General features: G+C 47.4%; 1 protein-coding gene across 4 annotated transcripts in view; it reads left to right on the top strand.

Annotated features, from left to right (window-relative positions):
* The window catches only part of LOC108880498 (ADAMTS-like protein 3), a 247,289-nt gene that overhangs the window by 179,275 nt on the left and 54,719 nt on the right, over nucleotides 1–13,295 (top strand). For 3 of the 4 annotated variants that reach the window (XM_018672035.1, XM_018672037.2, XM_018672045.1), the window contains exon 15: nucleotides 6,049–6,133. In XM_018672035.1, the coding sequence (XP_018527551.1) occupies nucleotides 6,049–6,133 (85 nt within the window). Of the gene's footprint in view, nucleotides 1–6,048; nucleotides 6,138–13,295 lie in introns of those variants that run through there. The other variant, XM_018672047.1, reaches the window with a different exon arrangement.

The raw sequence follows: 13,295 nt of genomic DNA, 5'->3' as shown, positions 1-13,295 counted from the left end.
CTTCCCCCCAGCACATCACCACGTAGAGGAGGGCACTCGCCACAACAGTCTGATAGAACATCTACAGCAGCTTCTTGCCGATGTTGAAGGATGCCAGCCTTCTGAGGAAGTACAGTCGGCTCTGTCCTCTCCTGCACAGAGCGTCCATGTTTGCAGTCCAGTCCAGTTTATCATCCAACACTCCTAGGTATTTGTACGTCTGTGCAAACTCCACACAGTCACCTTTAATGTACACAGGTTGCGGGTGAGGCCTGGGCCTCCTGAAGTCCACCATCATCTCCCTGGTCTTGGTGGTGTTAAGGTGCAGGTGGTTGGACTTGCACCATGTGACGAAGTCCTGGATCAGTTTCCTGTACTCCTCCTCCTGTCCACCACTGATACAGCCCACAATAGCAGTGTCATCTGCGAATTTTTGCACGTGGCATAACTCCGAGTTGTACTTGAAGTCCGACGTGTCTGACCTGCAGTCACCCAGTCGCACAAACTGGGGTCTGCCAGTCAGGTAGTCCATGATCCATGCCACCAGGTGTGAGTCTACTCCCACCTCTGTCAGCTTGTCCCTGAAGAGCAGAGGCTGGATTGTGTTAAAGGCACTGAAGAAGTCCAAGAATGTAATTCTCACCTCACCGCTGCCTCTGTCCAAGTGATGGAGGGGTGGTGTAACATGTAAATGATGGTGTCATCTACTCCCACTCTCTTCTGGTATGCGAACTGCAGAGGGTTGAGAGCATGGTGGACCTGTGGCCTTAGGTGGTGTAGCAGCAGCCACATGGTCTTCATCACATGTGACATCAGGGCAACTGACCTGAAGTCATTCAGCTCTCCAGGATGTGATTTCTTTGGGACTGGGATAGTACAGGATGTTTTCCACAGCCGAGGGACCCTCCCCCGTTCCAAGCTCAGGTTCAAGAGCCTCTGTAGAGGGTTTCCCAGCTCTAGCGCGCAGGCCTTCAGCAGTCGAGGGGATACCCCATCTGGCCCTGCTGCTTTGCTGGGGCGAAGCCTCCTCAGCTCTCCACACACCTGAGCTGCTGTGATTGTGGGTGGGGGGAGGGGGATGGGGGCATTGTCCTCCGTGCTGGAGTCGACTCATGGGGGGAGGGAGAGTAGAGGGTGGGTGGGGGTTGCAATGTTTTAAGGTGAGAATGGGACAAGATAAGATAAGATAATCCTTTATTTGTCCCACAATGGGGAAATTTACAGCAGCAGAAGTGATTGAAAATATAGAAAAAGACATGAGTAAAAGGCAAGAAAAAAACAATATACACGACAGTATAAACATGACAATGTAATAAAAAATATTAACAGAAGAGAATTATACACAGGACTTTATACAAAGAGACAGAAAATGAACTAAATACAGATATTGCACACTTGAAAATGGAATTGCACACAATGAACAATGAACTGATGACTGATAGCAGCTGTTTTGGATTAATTACAGCGCAGAACCTAGTGAAAATTTCCATGTGAGTATGAAGTGAACTAGGAGCAGTGCTGGTGTAGAGTCTGACAGCAGCAGGAAGGAAGGACCTGCAATACCTCTCCTTCACACACTGTGGGTGAAGCAGCCTATCGCTGAAGGAGCTGCTCAGTGCTGTCAGACTGTCCTGCATGGGGTGGAGCTTGTTGTCCATCTCCTCTCCCACCACCTCCATTGGGTCAAGAGGGCACCCCAGGACAGAGCTGGCTTTCTTGATCAGCTTGTCCAGTCTCTTCCTGTCTGCTGCTGCCCCTGCAGACCACTTAATAGAAGATGGTTGATGCCATAACAGTGTCATAAAAAGTCCTGAGGAGTGCCCCCTGCACTCCAAAGGACCAGAGTCTCCTCAGCAGGTAGAGTCTGCTCTGAGCCTTCTTGTAAAGTGTAGTGGTGTTGTCTGTCCAGTCCAGTCTATTGTTCAGCTGAACACCCAGGTACTTATAAGATGTCACCATCTCAATGTCTCTTCCCTGGATGTTCCCTGGTGTTAGGGGGGAGTGTCTGGTCCTGCAGAGTCATCAGAGAACTTTTGCAGGTGGCAGTGAGGTGAGTTGTACTGGAAGTCTGCAGTGTAAAGGGTGAAGAGGAATGGAGCCAGGACCATTCCATGTGCTGCCCCCGTGCTGCAGACCACCATGTCAGACATGCAGTCTCGTGTCCTCACATACTGCGGTCGGTTGGTGAGGTAATCCAGTATCCAGAATGTGAGATGCTGGTCCACCCCATGAGTTCCAGCTTGTCCCTCAGGAGCATGAGCTGTATGGTGTTGAAAGCACTGGAGAAATCAAAGAACATGATTCTCACAGTGCTCCCAGGTTTATCCAGGTGAGAGAGAGCTCTGTGGAGAAGGTAGATGACTGCATCATCCACCCCGATGCCAGGCTGGTAAGCAAATGCCAGCGGGTCCATTGACTGTGTCACCAGGGGCCGGAGATGGGTGAGAATCAGCCACTCCAGGGTTTTCATCAGGTGAGATCTCAGCGCCACCGGCCTGTAGCTGTTCAAGTCCTTGGGGTGCTGCGTCTTCGGCACCGGTACCACACAGGATGTCTTCCACAGCTGTGGGACTCTTCCCAACCTCAAGTTGTGTCATGTTGAAGAGGTGCTCCATGATCCCACACAGCTGGTCTGCGCAGGACTTCAGGAGCCTAGAGCTGATACCATCTGGACCCAAGGCCTTTCTTGTCTTGATCCTCCTGAGTTCATCTCACACCTGGGTTGTTGTGAGGGCCAGATTAGAGTAGGGGGGGCTGTGTGTTGGAAGGTGTGGGTTGCAGAGGCTGGTGTTTGGCAGGAGCAGTGGGGGGTAGCTGTGGGCTGAACACTGTGGGCAGGAGTGTGGAGGTGGGGGTGGAGCAGTGTACTTGGGGAGCAGATGAGGGGGGATGCAGCAGGGATGACTGAGCAGGGGGAGGGGTAAGTGACTGATCAAATCTGTTGAAAAGCAGATTCAGGTCATTCACCCACTCCTGAGTCCCCACAGTCTGGCGGTCTGGTTCCCTGTGTCCTGAGATGGTTTTCAGGCCTCTCCAGACTCCACTGATGTCATTCTGCTGCAGCTGGTCCTCCATCTTCCTCCTGTAGCTGTTCTTCCCCTCCCTGATCTTCCTCCTCAGCTCCTTCTGCACAGCCTTCAGCTCCTCCTTATTTCCTGACCTAAAGGCCTTCCTTTTCTCCTTGAGGAGAGCCTTTATGTCAGGGTTAATCCTGGGTTTGTTGTTTGAGAAACACTGTACAGTCCTGGTGGGTAGAGTGTTCTCCACACAGAAGTTGATATAGTCCATTATGCAGTCTGTTAGGCTGTCGATGTCCTCCCCTGCCTGTGTACAAGGGTAGGAGATTAACCAGATTGTGGTCAGATTTTCCCAGAGGAGGGAGGGGTGATGAGTTATATGCCTCCTTGGTGTTGGCATAAAACAGGTCCAGGGTTGTATTGTCTCTAGTGTGGCATGTCACATACTGGGTGAAAGTGGGCAGAGTGGAGGACAGAGAGGCATAATCAGCGCCGTCAGCTCGTCCATCTTGTTTGGGAGAGATCTTACATTCCCCATGATAACAGTACAGTACGCAAGAGGTGCCGCAATAGGCTGCCACTCGTGCAGCGCCATGCATGCAGTTGGGGTGGTCTAACCTGTTGAAGAAGTTGTTCAACTGGTTCGCTCTCCCAACATCTCCCTCAATGGTGGCACCCCTCTTTGAGCTGTAGCCAGTGATGATCTTGAGCCCATCCCACACCTCCTTCTTTGTTTTTCTGCAACTTCTGCTCCAGTTTCCTTCTGTATTGCTGTTTCATTGCTCTGAGCTGGACTCTGGATTCCCTCTGCATGTGCTTGAGCTCCTGCTGATCACCATCTTTAAGGGCCTTCTTCTGCTTGTTGTTTGCATAGCAGTGTACAGTTTTAACCGGAACAACAACGTCCATACAGAAGATGATGTAGTCAGTAATGCAATCAACAACCTCCTCGATGTTTTCACTGTGTGACCCCTGCAGTGCATCCCAGTCTGTGGTTCCAAAACTGTCTCTCTCGGGTTGTGGGTAGCTTTCACACTCTAGATTTGTAGTGAGGCTGGAGCAGAATGAGGTTGTGGTCTGCTTTCCCCAATGCAGGCAGTGGGGTGGCGCTGTATGCGTCTGTTACGTTAGCATACAGTAGGTCAGTGGTCCTATTTCCCCTGGTGTTACAGTCTACATACTGGTAGAAAGCAGGTAGTGTCTTGTCCAGTGTCAGATGATTGTAGTCCCCAGAGATTAACACAAGTGCCTCCAGGTGCAGTGTTTGTAGTTTAGCAACAGTGGAGTGGATGACGTCACTCGTTACCTCCGCGTCGGCTTGTGGAGGAATGTAAACAATGACAACAACAGCATGTCCAAACTCTCTGGGCAGGTAGTAGGGATGCAGACTTACAGCCAAGAGTTCGATGTCCCTGCAGCAGCTGGAGATTTTGATGTTCACATGCCCAGGGTTACACCATCTTGTGTGTGTATAAAGCGAGTCCTTCTCCTTTCCGCTTCCTGCAGGCTTTCGTGTCTCTGTTTGCTCTGACTGTACTGAAATCGGGTAGCTCCACGTTAGCATCTGGGATGCTAGACAGGAGCCATGTTTCAGAGAAGCACAACAGACTTTTCATGTTTTTCACCAACGTAGCCAATTCATCGATCATATTTGGTAGTGAGTTCACATTTCCCATAATCACAGAAGGTACTGTAGGCTTAAATCGCCACTTCTTTGCTAGACGCTTAGCCTTTAGCTTCGTGCCAGCTCTGCAGCCATGATACAGCCTCCTCACCTCGTCAGGTCCCAGCGCGGGACCATGTTTTCGGAGCAAAAAGTAATTCCCTCGAATAAACGAGTCTTTGTGTGAACATCAATCAAGCAGATTAGAGAAAGAGCAAATAATTGAGAAAACAACGAAACAAGAGCAAGGCACACACCAAGCTGCTAAAATGGCTGCCACTTGCGTCAGTGCCAGAAATTATTCTGGCGCCGGAAACAACAATATGAATGGGACATAGGTTGACCCAGGCCACTGTGTAGTGCTACATTGGTCAAAAACACGTCCACATCACATATGATTAAATGCTTATGATTTGTGAAAGCGAATTAATTTTCACCTGCTGCCCTTATAGCAACATGAGTGCAGTCAAAAGCACCACTTACATTTGGGAAACTGGACACTGCTGCAAATTATGCTTTTTTATTTGCCTGTTCACCCACCATGCGAGGAAACTTTACAAACAGATGCAACAAACCAATTAAACCAATTATACTCCCTAATACATCTGGGATAACATGGCTTAACGTTGGCTGAGATATCCCCAACCTGTTCCAGCCAGTTCCCTCTGAAAAGTGCCAGTTGGCAAAAAATGTCAGGACTTGAAGTGGGACTTGCACAGCATGGTTTCTGCAGCTGCTCCTGTGTAATGCTGAGCCCAGTACAGCACAGTGCTAAATCAGCCATTATGTGTAATTGTACATTGTGCTTACATGCTTTTTATACCCACTGATTCGATAGCATCTGATAAGCTACAGGTGTGGGAATTACCCTGATTCCCTGTAAATAACAGCTCTGTGCAAAGATCATGTGATAATAATAATAATAATGGTTTTTATCAATTTTTGCAAACTAATTCTTAATATGCACACCTTCTTTTGTGGGTATGCAACATTTATAAATGAGGCCCCAGGCATCCATATGTTCTCAGATGACTGGCAGTAAATGCTTCTCCAGAATAGATGGAGCAGTTACATCATACATAAAATCACTGGCACAAAGTGCAAATCAGTATCTTCTTGTAATTTTGTAGCAGATGTTCTGTATCATGTACAGTAGGTCTATGTCCATCTATGTCATTCACCGCCTGCTGAGAGCTCCAAACAAGACAGTTCTAAATCATTAAGGCACAATATGCAATTCTCATCCAGTTAGGACCAATTTCCTACTCTGAGGTACTTGATGTCTTGAGGCCCTGATCTGGGCCTGAACTGGCAATACTGAATACTGAATATTGACTGCTGGGTTGACTGGGGTGTAACTAATTTTCTGTCTCTTCCCCTCTCTGTCAGAATCCCTGCCAGTGGAGGCCAAGGTGCCTTGGTTAAAACAAGCCCTTGAACTGGAGGAACACCATACTGCTACAGAGGAACCCACGTGAGTACACACACACATTTATATTCAGACACACACACAACGTGCTTCCTCCAAATAAATGTAAACTATTGTTGGTAATTAAGGTTATCTATCTATCTATCTATCTATCTATCTACACAGATAGATATTTTCATCCACAGTTCAGTGGATCCAGCTATCATACTGGTGGTGGGGTATCATCTAGTCCCTTAGCACTGCTCTCCTTTACTGGGGTCAGCTCAGTATCTCCTGTCCCCACTGTGTTAGAGCATCTCAATCTCCAGCTTTGATAGTAGCTTCATTCTATTGATATTAGAACACTGGCTTCCAGCTTGGTCAGTGTGGATGTTGATCTGCTGCTCATCCATAGTTTCCACTTATTTTGCATGTAACCCCTCTCCTTGGGCCTGCTATTACAGTAACATTCCATTAGTTCAGTACTCTCAGTTCTTCTCAATGTATGTCTTGTTCCAGTAGCCTACTAGCCATCAGCATGTCCTGGTCCCCCAACATCTGAGGATGACCTTGTTAATCTGGGCAATAATCAATCCAGTATGGCTTTGGTTATATTGGAGGCTTACGCTGACCAGGGTTGGAACCACTGATCTGCTCTTCCAAAGGTGGTGACACTACCACTGCCCACGTCCAGCTGCTCCTGGTTGTACCATAGGGAAAAAATGTATGGACTGCTCTGATTTAAGAACATCCTCAAAAACTTAAAATTGTCTTATTTGCAGCGTTTCATAGTTCAAGTCAAGTCAAGTCAAATTTTATTTATATAGTGCCAATTCACAACAGAAGTTATCTCGAGGCACTGTACATATAGAGCAGGTCTAGACCGTACTCTTTATCTTATAAAATTTACAGAGAAAACCCAACAGATCCCACCATGAGCAAGCACTAGGCGACTGTGGCAAGGAAAAACTTCCTTTTAAGAGGCAGAAACCTCGAGCAGAACCGGACTCAGGGTGGGCGGCCATCTGCCTCAACCCTATCACTAACACTAATAAATGTTAAATTATTGTCGCATCAGTTGAGCCGGACCATGGGAGCAGCAGGAGCCTCTACAGCTCCAGAGGCAGAACCCTGCAGTAAGAGACAGTAGAAGAGAGAGAGACAGAGAGAGAAGCACAGCCTGGGCACTGATGTGCTTGAGGGAAGAAACACACAGTTAGATAGATGCAGCAATATTAAGACGGTTAATAGTAATCTCGTCGGCAGGACATCATGGACAGCATGTAATAACTACTAAGCTTAACTGATGCATTGAGACTGATCTAACCCGGAAAGGAAAAATGGTAACCTGAAATAGGAATCAGAATAATATGCTAGCCGAAGGTTAAGGCATAAAGATGAGTTTTTAGCTTGGATTTGAAGGCCTCAACTGAGTCAGCCTGTCTAATATCATTAGGAAGGTTGTTCCAGAGGAAGGGAGCTCGATAGGAGAAGGCCCTGCAGCCTGCTGACTTCTTTTTAACTCTGGGGACAGATAGCAGCCCTGCACTCTGAGAACGCAGAGCACGGGAAGGTATATAAGGGTTAAGGAGTTCAGACAAGTATGTGGGGGCTAACCCATTTAAAATTTTATAAGTCATTGAGAGAACTTTAAAATCTGACCTAACATGAATAGGGAGCCAATGAAGGGAAGCTAGAACTGGAGTAATGTGGACAAATCTTCTCAACTTGGTAAGCAATCTAGCTGCAGCATTCTGAACCATCTGTAGACTTTTAGTGCTAGCATGTGGTAGCCCCGAAAGCAAAGCATTATAATAATCCAGTCTAGAGGAAACAAAGGCGTGAACTAGAATTTCAGCATCTGCTATGGAAAGAAAAGACCGAATCCTAGCTATATTGCGTAAGTGAAAAGAAGCAGTCTTTGTAATGTCTTTAATGTGCTGATCAAAAGAAAGAGCAGGATCAAATGTGACGCCAAGATTTTTGGCTGTTGAACTTTGAGAGATCATACAGTTGTCAAGAGACACACTGAGTTCTGCCTGATAAATAAGATTTTAACCATCTGAGGGCCAGGCCAGAGATTCCAAATCTATTTTCCAGTCAGTCCATGAGTATACAGTGGTCTATGGTATCAAAGGCTGCACTAAGATCAAGTAAGAGGAGCAGAGAGGTGGAATCTGAATCCAGAGAGAGTAGGAGATCATTTACTACTTTAGCAAGTGCTGTTTCAGTAGAGTGAAAGGTCCTAAAGGCAGACTGATAAGGTTTGAAAAGATTATTATCAGCTAAGTGGGCTGAAAGCTGCTGAGACACCACTTTTTCTAGTTATGCAGCAGGTGCTGAAGAAAATGAACTGATTTTTAATCTAATCTCATCAATTTTACTGCAGAAAAAATTCTGAAACTCACGAGCAGTAAAGGGCAAGCAGCTAGGAGCTTGCTGCTTTTCAGTGAGTTTAGCTACAGTGTCAAAAAGAAATCTAGGATTATGTTTATTGCTATTGATTAAATTTGAAAAATATGCAGCTCTGGCAGTAGACAGTGCACACTTATATTCCAGAACACCCTGGTGCCACTGGAGATACAGAGCTTCTGATTTTGATTTACGCCATTTGCGCTCTAATTTCTAGCAGGCCTGCTTCAGAGCACGTGTGTCATCTGTGAACTGGGGCGTGGACCTCTTTGACTGTCTAACTTTAGTGGTGAGAGGTGCAACTGAATCAAGGAGACTAGACAAGGCTGTATTTAAATCCCTGGTACAGTTTTCAATAGAACCTGTCGCTGCAGTAAAAGGGGCCAGGACCTCTGGTAGTTGCTCACCAAGAACAGTTAAAGTTGTGGGACCTATGTGTCTGGTGGAAGATACATTTGAAATAATTTTAGGGGGACAGGCTAAAGTTGCATCAAATATGATAAGAAAATGGTCAGAGATAACAAATGTGACAGGAGAGACAGTCAAATTAGACACCTCTATCCCACGGGAAAGAATCAGGTTTAGAGTGTTACCACCACAGTGAGTAAGTTCACGTACAGACTGTGTGAACCCAAAAGTATCAATAAGGGCCAGAAATGCTTTATTTAGAGGGTCAGAGGCTTTATTTAGGTGAATGTTAAAGTCACCCATAATTAGAATGTCATCACTATGTGAGACGTGTCAAGAAAGGTTGAGATCTAACCACTCCTGACACCAAAAGAAAGGATCTAATACTAAATTCTCCCCATGGTAGTAAGATACACAGTTTTGACTAATCTTTTAAAAATATTAATCAATATAATGTGAAACGTTGTAATCAATGTATTGAATGAAATGAATGGAAAATCATATGAAATTGTGAATAAGCAATGACTGGATTGTGACATGACTGGAAAGCACCAGATGGCCTGTCTGGTCTTAGCAAAAAGAGAAGTTGGTAAAGCATTGTGAAGAATGGTATGAGGGTATGAAAACCATAATTTGTGATTTAAACAGTGATTGTAATGCAAAGAGTAAACGATGAAGAATGATTGTATTAAAGGTATTATTGAATATAATGATTAATTATGTTAATGGTAGCTAAGTATAAGAATGATTGAAGGAAGTGGTATGTAGGATGGGTGCGGTCACTATTGGTAAAGATTTGAAGCCAGAAAGGATTGCGACATAATGGACAGCACCGGATTTGGGAAATTGCGACAGGGCTGCCGGAGCTGGCATTGTCAAAAACGGTTTGGTAAAGGAAGTCGGGGGGGTTGGAGAGCTGGCCGAGACCAGATAAAAGGTGAGGTACCAGATAAATTATTCGGACTCTTCGTTGACCCTCGGTGGATCATCACCTAAGGAAGACCCCTCCTTGGCCGTCATCAAGAGGGCTGGAATCAGCAAACTTTTCTTCAATTAGAATGAAGGAATCTGGGAGATTATTCGCTGTCAAGAAGACTCAAGGCAAGAGGAGTTTCACAAACGATTATTAATTTCCCCACTGCAGTAAAGGAATTGTTCTCTGACAATTTAACAAGTTTGCCAGGCCCAGAAAAAGGAACTGTGAATTGGGCGAGGTCCTCCGGGACTTTGTACGGAGTCAGGGGACTCACCCCTCTCAGAACCGGCCTGAAAAGAGGAAAGGTCAGCTAAGGCCAAGCTGCCAACCCCTCCAGCTCTCTCATCAAAATATGCACCCATCTTAGTGACCAGCTTCAGCATTCATTATAGGAACCAGTGAGTTACTTATTCCAGAACTATACTAATTGGGAGATTAATTATATTATTTTTACTTTTTATATGATTATGCTGTATGCTTTGCCCTTGCCAGAATTATATTCAATAAAACTCGTAAACTGTATCTAAGGATAAGTCGTGGACAGTTGTTCTGTTCTTCTCTGAAAGGTAAAACACTAGGTCAGAGTGTGTAATGCAACATAAAGTTCTTAAAGGTTATTTCAGCCTCACAGATTAACAGACCCTTGGGGCTTACAGGGCCACTAAACAATTTCCTAGCACCATACCAAGTGCAAAGATCTTTAAGAGGAGAGCTGTCGTGAACAGGTGTGACTGGTGATCATATCCGACCCACAGGGCTACTCGGTTGGGTGTGACATTAGTGGTAGTAGGGTAGGCATCTGGAAGTAGACAGTTAGTAACTAGGCGAATCTCCTCGCCACCAGCTTATAAAGCCGCAGAAACTGTAGGTTGGGTAAAGACACTACAGCTGTGAGTTCTGACCCTTTGGACGGAGAGCTGGTCCAGACCTCCCGTACCAGGGTATAACTGGTGATCTAACACGTGGCGCCCAACGTGGGGCTCGATGGAGAGACAGCCGACGAGCCAACAAGAACCCCAGCGGAAGTAAAGCCGCTGTTCGTGTGAGACGACCCAGAGGGCAACGTGCCAAAAGGTGTGGCATTGCCAAACCAGTGTAGACTCAACAGGGACTACAAAGAAAAGGAGCAGCAGTTGACGGGATTGGAACGCACCCGAGCGACGCCGCTGAGTAGCCAACGCAGTCTGCAACTCGTCCCTACTCAAAGCGTAATGAGAGGCCTCGAGGAGCAGACGACTCGAGACGACAAAGATGGACGGAGCATCGATGGGGGACAAATCTTCACCCCAGCATGCAAAGAACAGCGCTGACACAGACCCAACCCAGCGGCCAAGGGCAGCTGCGGAGAATGGAGAAGCTCCACAAACTCCCGTGGCTAATAAGATATCGACCATAATTATACCATGGGGCAACGGGACACCAAATTGGGACCAAAAAGTGGTCAACTTCCTACAGCAGAGCAACCCAAGTGTGGAAGCTGACGACCTGCAGGAGGAGCTAAACAAAGCTATCTCCAGTGAAGGTTATCACTTCTCAGCATTGACGTATAACAAACAATGGGTAATAGTGATACAAAGCCCCACCAATGCCAGCGGCAAGAAAGACACACTGGACTGGATTGAGTGGTGGACCAGCACGCTGCAGAATCCTAAGACTGGCAGGGTGGTAGAGCTAGTGAGTCCTACCCCCCAATATGATGCAATAGTGAAAATGTTAGCCCAGGAAGCAGAGATCCAGGCTGACATGATAGGCTCTGAAGTTAAGGCACCAGCCAGACACAAGGACTTTAACAAGGCTTTAGGGAGGCTTAGAGCCTGGGTGCAACAGAACAAGAAGGAGCTCTGAGGTGACGCAGACCAGCAGAGCCTCCACGAGTATTCAGGTGCAGAACTGGGGGAGGAATCTGAATCTGACCAAGAAGGAGACTCGAACAGGAAGCTCGAAGAAGAAGCAGGTCAGAGTGAGCCAGATTCCGAAGAAGATCCAGGCGACCCCTCCTTGGGGGAAGTACCATCAAGCCATATGTCAGACTTTAATTACCAACTCATGGCCCTACCCCCGGCACTGGCGCACCAACTCACGCCGGCAATAAATCGACTGGTGAGCTGGCCCCCTGAGCAAGAGCGGGGAGGAGCAGGAGAGGGGTCTTCAAAGAAGAGGCATGCATCCGAAGGTCCCAAGAGAGACAAGAAGGGAAAGGCTAAGTCCAGCCCTAGAGAACAACCAATAGACTGGTTAAGGCCAGAACCGGACCTTAGGCTGGAAAAGTTGCATCCCATGCCTGAAGAGACCCGGAAGATCAATCACCAGTCTGGGGTAAGAGCCTATCACCAGATAGGAACTCCATGGGACATCGATGCAGATGGACTGATCGTGTTCCTTAACAAGAAGATGAAGATCCGAAACAAGAAGTTCCTGAAGGAACTGAAGAGACGAGCTGGCCAAGGATACCAGCAAGAGGTGGAAGACAGGCGGACGAGTGGAGCTGGAAAACTTGGCCCAGTAAGGCTGGTGAGTGGAGCTGACCTTCCTTACTATGGGGTACTGCATGTCATAGTAGAAGAGTATGGGGGTACTGAGAGCCTCCCCCAATACCGGGACCAGATGATAAGGGCCCTAGAGAAAGGGGTAGATGCCGCAGGGAACCTGGACAGTCTCACGTCAGGCAACCTACCCTGGGAAGAGGCAGAGAAAGCTGGGCTGGCCACAGTAAAGATGTACCTGAAGATGACTCAGGGAGTAAGCCCTCTCAGAGAAATTGTAATTGTCACGTCAGTTGAACAAGACAATGAGTGCAAGAAGGGGGCATTGGCCCTCATGAGGAGTGAGAAAGAAGAAAGGAAAGACCAGGAGAAAGGGAGAGGGCGCCCAGCTGAGCCGGAGGAGCCTGCTCCCACGCCAGAGACACCTGCTAAGCCGAACAAGGCCAAGGCCAAGTCAGCTGAAGGAAGTGCAGCGCTACGAGCCAGAGCCGAGGAAACGGGGCGGAAGTCCTCAGTTTCCCAGGACCGACGGCACCGAAGAGCAAGACGAAGAATCCCAGCTAACCCAGGGGATGGCAGGACTCGGCCTATATGGCCGTGGCATAAGAGGAGAGATATCAGGTGCAGGCGACTATGACACCCAGGAAGATGAAAGCAGACCCCCTGATGCAGGAACGGATGACCAGGCATCAGACAGTGAAGGCCCGGCCAGCCCAAGCTCGGTACAGAATCCACCAGACCCAGCATACCCGGATTTGAGGACAGGTCGCTACAAAGGGGCTAAAAACCCAGTAAAAGTGGTCAGTGTGTACAAAACCACCGAGAAGATGGCAAGAGACATCAGGTATGGCACAATAGAGACCACAGACGGAAGACAAGCCTACACTCCAGAGGTTGGCCAGATGGGATACGAGATCCCCGAAGGGTGGATTGATAGGCTTGAAGAGAA

This window comes from Lates calcarifer, unplaced genomic scaffold (assembly GCF_001640805.2).
Source record: "Lates calcarifer isolate ASB-BC8 unplaced genomic scaffold, TLL_Latcal_v3 _unitig_950_quiver_259, whole genome shotgun sequence".
Taxonomy (NCBI): Eukaryota; Metazoa; Chordata; class Actinopteri; family Centropomidae; genus Lates; species Lates calcarifer.
The sequence above is the reverse complement of the archived record's forward strand: the minus strand, read 5'-3'. Positions and strand labels throughout refer to the sequence as shown.